The 10,720-nt window shown below is 52.5% G+C and overlaps 1 protein-coding gene across 4 annotated transcripts; it reads right to left on the bottom strand.

The window, feature by feature from the left end:
- Window positions 1–1,338: 1,338 nt before the first annotated feature.
- CNOT9 (CCR4-NOT transcription complex subunit 9) lies at window positions 1,339–10,714 on the bottom strand. Of its 4 annotated transcripts, none has more exons than XM_035312004.1 (8): window positions 10,671–10,714; window positions 8,033–8,212; window positions 6,793–6,908; window positions 5,637–5,746; window positions 5,101–5,210; window positions 4,332–4,430; window positions 2,456–2,547; window positions 1,339–1,757 (listed from the first exon to the last, which is right to left on the bottom strand). In XM_035312004.1, the coding sequence occupies exons 1-8, from the start codon at window positions 10,692–10,694 to the stop codon at window positions 1,583–1,585; spliced, it is 906 nt and encodes a 301-aa protein (XP_035167895.1). In that variant the 5' UTR covers window positions 10,695–10,714; the 3' UTR covers window positions 1,339–1,582. The 4 variants fall into 4 exon arrangements, with proteins under 4 accessions (XP_035167895.1, XP_035167896.1, XP_035167893.1 ...); XM_035312005.1 differs by having other exon boundaries at window positions 1,339–1,751; XM_035312002.1 differs by lacking the exon at window positions 10,671–10,714 and having other exon boundaries at window positions 8,033–8,257.
- Window positions 10,715–10,720: the final 6 nt, after the last annotated feature.

Here is a 10,720-nt window from a genome sequence, read left to right as displayed (position 1 = left end):
GTGGAGCGATGGAGAGCCCTCGCCCCTCCGGATGGCACCGTGACCCAGCCAGCACCCACAGCTGGGCAAAGGGGAGCTGGCACCCGCAGCTCTCCTTCCTCCCACCCACATCAAGCCCTCCGCTGCTGCCCTCCCCGAGAGACCAGACCGAGAGCAAGCTGTGCTGGCGGGGGTTTTATTATTTATTAATCCGAACTTACAAAAAACAGAAGCATTTTCACACCCCGTCAAGGTCAGGGTCCAGGGAGAGGAAAGGAGGCAATGGTTATAAAACGGGACCCCGGGGCAGGGAGGAGGCTGCGCTCTGCCCTGGTTACGCAAGGCTGCGATGGGAGGAGGGAGGGGAAACCAGATGGGATTTAAGACACTGTTGGCACAACGCTGCAGATGATCAGCAAAATGGGCTGCTGGAAGGGGGGGATGAGAAGCTGCCCAGGCCTGTACACAGCGGAGTGCCAGCTGAGCTGGCTGCTGCAGCACAGCCCAGGAGCCCGCCCCGCCGCGGCCACGCCAAGCCCTCTGCGCAGGGAAGGCAGGTAAGGGGCTGCCGGTGCAGATTAATTGCGGTGAGGCCGAAGCAGATGCCAAGGCAGGAGGTTTGAGAACTGAAACGGCTGCACCGGGCTGGCAGAGATGAGCTGGGAGGCACGGGGAAGGGGTCAGGACAGATGGAGCCACAGAGCTGGTATACCTGGAGCCCGTAGGATGTAGCTCATAGCTGTCCCACCGACCACGGCAAGGCAGGTTCCCCAGCGCTGAGCTCTGATGCAACAGCAGCCCCCCTGGGCAGGAGCTCCGCTGGATCCACAGCCGGCACACATCAGCCCCCGGCCGCTGGTTAGCGCTGCGCCAAGCGCACTATTTACAGCACAAGAACCGCAGGCCCGCTGCCTTCTCCTCCCCCAGCGCCCCGGGAACCAAGCTGATGACACGTGGGTTCATCGCAAGTGATCTACCCTCCTCTCGGGGCGAGCTCCGCGGTGGCCCAGCTCCAGCCACGGCCTTCGTGCCAAAGGAAAGGAAGAGAAGCTCGCTGTGCCAGCCAGACGCTCAGGCGGGAGCGAGGACGTGCTCGCAGGGAAGCTGTCCCCAGGCTACCTGCAGCTGAGCAACGCTCTTAACAGGATAGAACAACAGGATCAGCTTTTACTCAGCTCACTCATCTAAGGAGACGTGTAAACACAAAGTGACAAGGAACTGGAGGGACATGGCACACCACACCCTGTGTCACACAGCGCTTGCACGGAGACTGAGCTAGCTGCAAGAGCGGACACCCGCACTACCCCTGCCTGTCGATGCAGGGACAGATGCCAGCCAGGCCTCCTGGAGAGATGGGGATCTTTACAGATAGGTTTTTTATTGATTTTTTTTTAAGCTGTAGTATCAGCATCTGCTGGTGTTGCGATCTCCAGAGGCATGCTGCATTGCTACAGAGCAGCCCTTTGGCCAGATGGAATGGTCCGACAAGCTGGCGGACTGAAAGGCGGCTGGCATGCCCGGTTTGTTGCAGAAGAGGTCATCTGTTCCTGGTTCTTTGTAAACCTGAGCTGTTTCTTCCCCAGTCCCCCGCCGTCCCCAGCAGTCATTGCGGAGGAAGGGGGATGCCCCGCGGGTCAGTGACTTGACCCTCTTGCAGGTTCTTGACGAGCTGAGCCAGCCAGCGCTTCGTGGTGGTGTCATCCTTCAGGACCTGGGCGAAGGTGGTGTCCTTCAGTTGGTCAGGAAGGCACTGCCTGAGAGCTTCACGTGCCCTACATCAAGAGACAAGAAACGGGGCCCAACAAATAAACTCACAGGGGCAAGAGGGGAGCAAACCCCAGTGGGGACACAATGCTCATTAGCCTGGGGGTCTCCCTGGCTGGGCCAGCCAAGGAAACCACTGAGCAGCAGCACGGGGCGCCCTGCTGACCGGCACAGCTCCCATCCCTCACGTGAGATCCTGCTGAGCAAAGCCCTGTGTCCTGATACCCTTCGGTCAAGAGCAGCGCCGTGCCAGAAGAGGCAGACACAACAAACACACGCAGCAGCTTTGGGCAGCTGGTCAGCCGAGGAAGTACAAACTGATTTCAGGCTGAATTTCATCGATTTACTTCTACTGCTAACAGCCCACACGATGCAAAGGGTGAGAGCACAGCATGGCTTCCAACTCAGTCCTTCCCCCGTACCTGCTCCAAGCAGCATTTGAGCTCAGGCAGCTGTAACCTGCACGGCTTGGATCTGACCAAACTCCAAAGAGTCAGTTTCTACCACGTATCATAAAAGCTTCTGGGGCTAGCAGTAAGAAAAGCGTTTTTCACACTAAGCTAAGGCTTTAAGATTTTAAGGCTTAAAGATTTTAAAGAATTTAAGATGTGAAGACAGATGAATAACCTTGACTCCAAGCAGGCACCGGCAAGAGGAGCGGTATTTCTAAGCGGGTGGGAGAAGCCCTTGCCCAAACTCCTTAAATGTTTACCTGGGGTTATCAGAAAGGCGAAGGTAACAGCGGACGACGTGTTTCAGCAGCCGTGCTGATGGCTCCTTGGAAAGCTGCAGGACCATCTTACCCTGTTTGACAGAGGCCAGTGTCACCAGTTACAGTGTCTGTAAGGACAGCTTCACAACCAGCAAAGCCTGGGAAAGACCATTAAGTCACCCTGGCTTCCCATCCAACACAGCCCATTACTTTTCAGCTCGATAGCCCTGCACAGAGCCCAGCACCTTGCTTGCTAACATACGTTCACGAGAGAGAAACGTGTCTTAGAAAGGGTTGTCCCAGCAGGTTGGGGAAAAGATTGCTTCATCTCCATTTGGTTTTACCTCCCCCCCAGGACTGCTGACTGGTCCAACTCCGCTAAACTAAAGAAAACCTGGGGTTTCCCCCTAAAGGAGGCACAGCAGCACGTCCCACACATTTTGATAAGCTCCAACAGAATCACGATGCGATTCCACGGTGTGCTCCCCATTCTCACTGCACTGTCTGCATTTCAACACCCTTTTAAAACATTGGCAATACCCTGGGAAGGATGGGGCTCACCCACAGCGCATGCAGTAAGATCCACATCCCTGCCTTCCCGTGCAGCCGAGCTGTATTTTCTCCTTCTATTACGGTTCTCAGTAAGCTGTTACTGGGAAACAGGATCAGGGCAGCAATCCCTGGCCCGGCCTTCGTTTCTCACAACGTGTAGGACTTTGCATGTGGCTGCAGCCTGAAAACACCCAGCCTAGTGAACAGTATGGATGCCTTCACGCACCTGCCCCGAGTCATGTTTGGGCATCGAATAAGATCTGCTCAGCGAGATTTTTTTCCTCTGTGAAACTGTATTGGCTAGCACTGACCATTTTCCCCATTAGCTAAATTCACCTCTATTTGGCTATTTAGCCAGTCAGCAATTAGTGGGGCCACCTCACCTGCCCTTCTGCAAGCTTCCTGTTCTTAGCTATCCCCTGGGTACCTAGATTTCTTCAAAATAAGCAACAGCAGGTCAGACAGCTCCTGGACAGAAATGACTAACTTGCTCTTTTAAAAGCCTCTAATACTTGCAGAACATCTCACTCACTCAGCAGCAGCCTAGGAAGCAAACCATCACTCTCATGAGACAGGAGTACATTATCTGAATTTTTGAGATACAGAAATGTCTATGAACATTTTCATCTGTTTCTTAGCGCTGTGGAACATTGATCGTGTCAGTGCTTCACCCAGTGGTGGGAGTATACCACAGCTAGGATTTCTTCCACATTGTCATAGCTTAACCCACCCGCGTTCCTCCATGTCCATACCCTTCCCAGCCACAGATTATTTCTTGGTCTCCTTCCTTCCCCTACCCCAGGGTTTCTGTTTCCTTTACTTTGCCCAAGCCAGATGTACTCCATCCAAGGCCGATCCCTTTCTTGACCCCCACAATCCGATCACATTGGTTATTTTGGACAGCAGCTCACAAGCATTCATATTTTGCTGTTCACATGCAAGTTAGGAGATCGTTTTCTTTACATTTGGGAAAACAGACGTACAAATACATATTCCCACTGAAAGCATCAACATTTAGGCACAGAACCAGGGCTGCAAAATGCTTTACTTAGCGCTGCATTTTCTTCTCCTGAGACTGGCTCTTTAAAAAGCAAACACAAATACGTAAGAGCAGGGTAACGGCTATTCCAGGGCAGACATATTCCCCTTAGCAAGCTAAAAGAACTGTCCGAGCTGGGCTATTACTCCTGGGATGAAGAAAGTATGGGTACCCAAACCTCTCCTACACAGAGGACAGCCAGAGAGCAGTAAAATAGCTGCTGAAGAAGCTGGCTGCTAGAGAAAACACTGAACTTTTACAAGCAGAAGAAACAAATAATCTTACCAGTATCATGGCAACATGGGAAAACCGCTCGTAAGTCTGACAGATGTATGCCAGCCCCGTGTCATCCAGGAGGATTTTCTGAAGAATAAACGTAGCAACCTCGAACAGGGAGAAATCAGAAGAGAGAGAATATAAACAACTTACCTACCCCAAAAAAGAAGAGCCTTTGTGCTGTGCTCTTTTCATGGCAGTTCTTTTTCTTTCAGCAGAGCTGAAAGGCCTTTCAGCAAGTGCTGTACTTGATTTCAAGTTTAAAGCCAGAAGAAAATGCAGGACACCACACACCGGTTGGCATCTCTGGCTAAAGAGAAGAGGCAGATACAAGGCAGTGCACACCAGATGACTGGATGCGGGCTGAGTGAGGCAGCAATTGCTGCCAGGCTGCACAGGACAGCCTCAAGATTATGGCCACACAGCAGGCCTGATGCAAATGGCCCAGCGCAGTGAACATCCCCATAACCACCACCACCAGCGGCTGCACAACCTCTGAGCTGTGTAGTTACAACATCTCTTCTCTCAGGCCAAAGAAAATTAATCCAGCTCGGCCCTACAAGTTTCTCCGCTGGGCTACGAAAACTACCAGACTCGGTATCTCTCAGCTCAGTTTGGTGGTGGTTTTGTTTGTTTTTGAGGATAGGTGGAGGTAAAACTCCACCCAGAGCTGCCCCAGCATCTACAACAGGAAACAAACCAACTCTGCAGGTTACTGACTGCCTGGTCATTTGGATATAAACAACAAGAAGTCTTAATGAAGACAAAACATAGATACCGTCTTAGAGAGTTCACTGCCCGACTCCATAATGCGTAAGCACAGGGGGATGATTTCTGTCGTCAATAAGAAATTTATCACTTCTTGCTCATCGGTTTTCACCAAGGCCCCTTGAAGGAAAAACAAAAACCCAGATCAGTGATGCATGAAGCACAAAAACAAAACTCGCCTTTCAAAGACGGCCGTACTGTGTCTTGCCCAGGAATCGCTGGGTCTGAGTGGCTGACAGAGCAACTGCCACCCTAAATACGCTGCAGCACGTGGCTGGAGGAGAGCTCGTTTTGGTCACCAAGCTAACGAAGCTGGGTTTGGGGGCTGTTTGTTTTTCAGAAAGGGGATGCATTCTGGGCTCTCCCCGCAGTGGTAATACAAACCCAAGCGGCTGACAGCCATTTGACATCAGCCTCTGGGAAGAAGAAATGCATGTGAAGACCCTCTTACTTTATACACTGAAAAACGTTTTGGGCAGAAAAGAAGAAAAACAGCATGTGGGGATGACAGGGCAAATGAACTCCAGCATCCGTCTCGCTGCTTACCAATCACTCCGAGGCTCGTGAGCCGCAGGTACTCAAATGGACGCGTCTTGCTAACTGTGTGCAAGAAGGGGTACAGGAAGAGAGGGATGTGAGCTGCCAGAAAAGCTGACCTGTAGGAAAGGGAGAACACCCGTGAGAGACAAGGAAAACAAAATGAGCACAACTCCAGTATTATCACGCGCAGCCTCAGATTATTCCTGACACACAACATTGCCGCTGCTTCTCAGAACTGAGGAACAGTTGATTCCCTGATGGGAAGGTGTGAGGTAAATCTGTGCTGGGCCGCTTTTCCCCCAGGAGCCCACATACAGCCTTTTGACAACTCTGAAGAACACAGGCTGCAGCGAGAAACCTGGAGATCGCTCTGCTAGCCTGGAGGGGAGCTCTCTTGCACAATCACCCGACATTCTTCATCTGTCTTCAGTTTTCAAGCTTTAATTGTAGAAGCATGTGGTGTAGAACTACCCTATTTCTTTGGATATTATCTCATGAAGGGTTGTTGCTTAACACTACTTTGCAGCAGCTGGAAAACAAATTCAGCTACCTACTGCTTCCTTCTCAGCAGGAACAGAAGCGTGAGATCACGGCTCTCAGGATAGTTTTCCTCTGAGTATTAGCTACTGATTTTGGCCAAACGAACATCGTATTTTTCCTTGCTGACATGTGCTGGACAGAGACTGAGAAACCCTGAAGTCAGGCACTGGCTGGGGACCGCAGGCGTGGCTCTGCTACCGTTCCCTTGCCACACTCAGTCTCTGGGAAAGGCAGCCCTGCTCATTCCACTCTCTGGACAGCTGGTCTAAACAACCATAAGCTCATTAAAACAGGGATCCCGCGTACAACCCTCAGCACAAAGGCACCCTTGTCTCTGGCTGAGCTCCCGGGGGCTGTCACAACCCAGTATTTTGGGAATTTCCATGATCTCAGGACGATTCAAGGAATGCAATGCATTCAGGACCACCGTAAAGCTGTCATCCTGGTAATCCGTGCAAACAAGTGAAAGCAGCCAGCAGCTGCTTATCTTCCAGCCCTGTCCGCTGTTCCACTTCTCTCGGTAAAAGAGCAGAAAGGAGCTTACAGGCTTCCCGAGTGAAACAGACTGGCCGAGCTGTCAGCATCAACACCCCAGCAAACTCACATACTAGGAGACACTCACCTGGTCTCAGGGTGAGACGCAACACACTGTAGCAGAGCTAAAGCATTGCAGACTCTGTTGGACTGATGGGCCGTCAAAGTCGGAGGGTTGATGGATGGATAAATATTTACAATTTCCTAAAAATTAACAGGTGGAGAAAAGTTAAGGGAGAAAAACATCAAGATGCACAGCAGCACTTGCCCAGCAAGGAACGATGCTGACAAGAGATGTTAGCCTGTTCTCACCAAGCATCACCCCGAAGTTACGTGGCAGCCCCCGTGCTACAAAGAAAAGGGCAGAGCGACGTCAGAGCCAATTTGACAAGGAGTCACAGGGACGTAGTCAAACTTTAATTTCAGTTAAAAAAAAAAAAGGGGGGGGGGTTCATTCGATTTCCTGGCTCTTTGCGGATGTGGGGACTGCTTTGTTTTGAACTCCCAGAGCAAGCAGGAATGTGGTTCCTGTGCCTAGAGGCAGAGCACACCTACTCTACTCATACCATAGCTGCTGGTGCTCTTCTAACCAAATGCAGGGGAAGCAGCTGAGGGGGAGAAATCCAGTTCAGAAATCTGCCTACTTCCAACTACAGCTCCCTTATAATTTTGTTCAGTTGTTTCACAGCTACTCTGAAAACAGTTTGGCACTGCCTGTCCTGCGTGATTTTCCTTCCTTCTTTGAAGGAGAAGACTAGATTCACCACAGAGGTGGCCAGCCATCAGCTGTAGCTTGCCCAGAGCTCGGCTGAGCCACTCAGTTTATCAAGAAATGCAGGTACTTTCCTTCCCAAGGCTCTCTGGAGTAGGGAGCAGCACTCCCGCGCTGCCTTTCCTGGGGACTCTCTTTAAGGGCTACCTTTTGACCAGGCAATGCTCAAGCTCACGCAAAGAAAAACCCCAAACAAACCAACCAACGAAAATCACTACCAGAGATCTTCAGGAGTAGAACTGCTGTGCTTCTGCCATGAGACCGTATGAAAATAAGAACATGATCGACAGCAAGCTCATGAGGACAAGAGCTCACCTGTCCCCCTTCCAACTATGTAAGCTCTCTCATCAGACACCTTGCAGTCTGTCCATCCACCACCTTACAAGTGCTGATCAATGGACAACACCCGAAATGGGCTTCCCACACGCCCTCACGCGGGTCCCTTCACCCCCTGATCCAGCAGCCACCACGCCCCCAGAAACGGCGATGAGGGTCTCCATCGGTACGTCCCCAGATGTGCCCCACACGGCTCGGACACACCGCCAGCCCTGCCCACCTGAAGGAGCGCTGCAATTGTGCCAAACGAGTGCCACAGCATGGGGGCCAGGTCGGGCACGGACTCGCGCTTCTTGCTCAGCTCCAGCAGCGCGTTCTCCCTCGTCTCGGGGCTGGACAGCTCATTGATCCACTGGTAGATCTTCTCGCGGTCTACCTGAGCCAGCGCTGTTGGCACGGGCTGGGAAGGAGACAAAAACACTTCAGTCATGGTTATTTCATCCAAGTCTCACCCAAAACTGTCCCACAGCCTCACAGGTAAAGCAAAAAAGGGCTCGAGGATCTCCCGACAGGGGCAGGCAGGGACAAAAGCCGCAGTAAGACGCTGTGGATATGGATGCCTTCCTTAGATTAGTCTCATCGTTTCACCTATCCTAAAGGCAACGTTTTACTTTCTGGCCAGACTCCTTAGGACAGCCTCTCTTAATCTGCTCATCAGCTATTACCCCGTAACTTCATTCAGCACCGAGAGCCGCTGCTGCCAGCGGAGCTCTGGGGAGGTCACGCGTACTTCAGGCACCTATCACGTGCTCCAGCTGCATTTGTTATGCACGAATGTCATGCCTCAGCTGCAAACTTCCACAGATTCTCATAAAGTAGTGCAGGTGCTACTTTTTTCCTCTCCAAAAATACCCAGGACACTGGAGCCTGCCCATGGGACTGACCCAACGTACATTTGGAAAATATTCACGCAGCTATGAGGAAAATTCTCACTGCTCCAGCCTCAGCATGACGCTGCAGGGCAGGAAAGCCCCAGGTAGTAACGCTGCCTGCTGCAGGCTTCTCAAATTCAGCCCAGGTGTCTTTATGCATGGAGCTCAAAGAGAATGTTTCAAGGCTGATTTTGTGCAAAAGATTCCTACTCAAAATAAACGCAGAAAAGGGTAGATCTGTATTTGTGGTCGAGGCACATCTTCCACTACTCGGGAGAAATGCACAGTTTCTTTTGCCTTTCCTGGGACATCAGGGAAAGAACAGCATCAAGGCCAACGAGGTCTCAGGCCAAAAAACCTTGGGGAGGGCTGGGAAGGAAAGGAAGGGAAACAAGGACTGGGGATCTGTAGCAGTTCCTGGGGCAAGGAGCGAGCCTCTCAATGAGTCTGCCTTGTGCCTCTGCTGGACCAACAAGCATTCAAGTGGCAAATGCTCAACGAACGCTTGGTGGGCTTCCTAGAGACAGTCTGGTGATTCAGACCAAAAATTCTGAGGCAAACCTAAGCTTTCAAGCTCCCCGTGAACACTTCCAAAGAGCAGCTGAGAAGCCGCTCAAGCCTTCTGCTGCAGCGCTCCCTGCACCGCTCCGCCAGCCCGCACGCCCTGCGGAGACAGGCTGCGTGCAGTTACTGCTTCAAACACAGACTAAAACTCTCCACGCGCTAACGGCAACAGGCGCGAGCACTGCTTGTGCCATGCTGACAGCAACGCCGCTACGAGAAAGCCCAGGAGCTTGGGAAATGAAAGCGAGCGGAACCAAAACCGAAAGTGTGTCAGAGCCGGGCTCCCGGGGCAGTTCCAGCAGCAGCTCCCGTCCCAGAGCTAGGAGAGACACAACAAGCGAACGGAGCCCGTCTGTTTCCATTTGGATGCTGGAGGGACAAGCCGCGGAGCAGCCAAGTTACTATAATCGCGTTATCTAAAGCTCCCATCTCTTTTTCTAGGCTCGCTGTGAAGTTTCAGTTCCTGCAACCTTTTAAAAGCACAATCACGTGGCTGTGATCCCCGGAGAACAGTGAGCAGGTTTTCCACACAATTAAGTTGTGTTTATGCACGATATCTGTCTTAGCGAGAACCAGCTGCTGCTCACAGGCTCTACAGTTGCTCCCCTCGTTCTAATTTAAACTGGAAACCCTATCTTTTATTTTGTCGGTGTTTCCCATCTCCCCAGCCTGAAATTCCGGGGAACCCCGAGGACTACGCACAAGTTCCATGAGCTGCGGGGCAGAGCCCTGCCGGGTGGGAACACAAAAGGTGCCCGCAGCACCCCCACAGCACAGCGTGAGCTGGCCACCTCCGCGCCACGAGGGACCTCGCGACACCTCCATGGGTCTGGGTCCTTTATCCGCAGTTCTGGAGGATCACCAGCTCGAAAACCACCAGGAGCCCTGAACTTAAACAGCAACGGATTAACGGGGTTGGCTTGGACTCCCGATAGCATGCTGATGGTCATGACTGCTTTAAAGATACATTTATATTTAGTTTAAAGATACATAAACACTTACCTATAAAGCTTAAATGCACATACATGCTTACATAGAGAGATTTTTGTATACCTTAAAGACATGTTTACAAGTTTTGCCCCCCCCCCCCCCCCCTTCAGCCTGTATCCCGTTGTGCTGTTTTCATGCACGGAGCCCCACACCAGCTGGTGCCACGACCCGCAGCGCGACGCTCCTACCGCCGCTTTATCGCGGCAGCTTTATCGCGACAGGCCCCGCAGCACGCAAAGCGGCTCCCGTTTCAAGCCCTCCCCCAGCCGCACGCAGCCCCCCGCCGGGCGCCTCACAACGAGGCAGGCAGAGCCCATCTCCGCCTCAGGACCCAACGGCGTTGCTCAAAGCCCCGCTCACGCAACGCGCGGCGGGTGAACGCGAAGCGCCCCCGCGCAGCGGAGGAGCTCCAGCGGCGCCCACCCCTCTCACCGCGGCCGTGGCCAGGCTGTGCATGGTGGAGCGGGGCCGGGCGGGGCCGT

This window comes from Oxyura jamaicensis, assembly GCF_011077185.1.
Source record: "Oxyura jamaicensis isolate SHBP4307 breed ruddy duck chromosome 7 unlocalized genomic scaffold, BPBGC_Ojam_1.0 oxy7_random_OJ72933, whole genome shotgun sequence".
Classification (NCBI taxonomy): Eukaryota; Metazoa; Chordata; class Aves; order Anseriformes; family Anatidae; genus Oxyura; species Oxyura jamaicensis.
The sequence above is the reverse complement of the archived record's forward strand: the minus strand, read 5'-3'. Positions and strand labels throughout refer to the sequence as shown.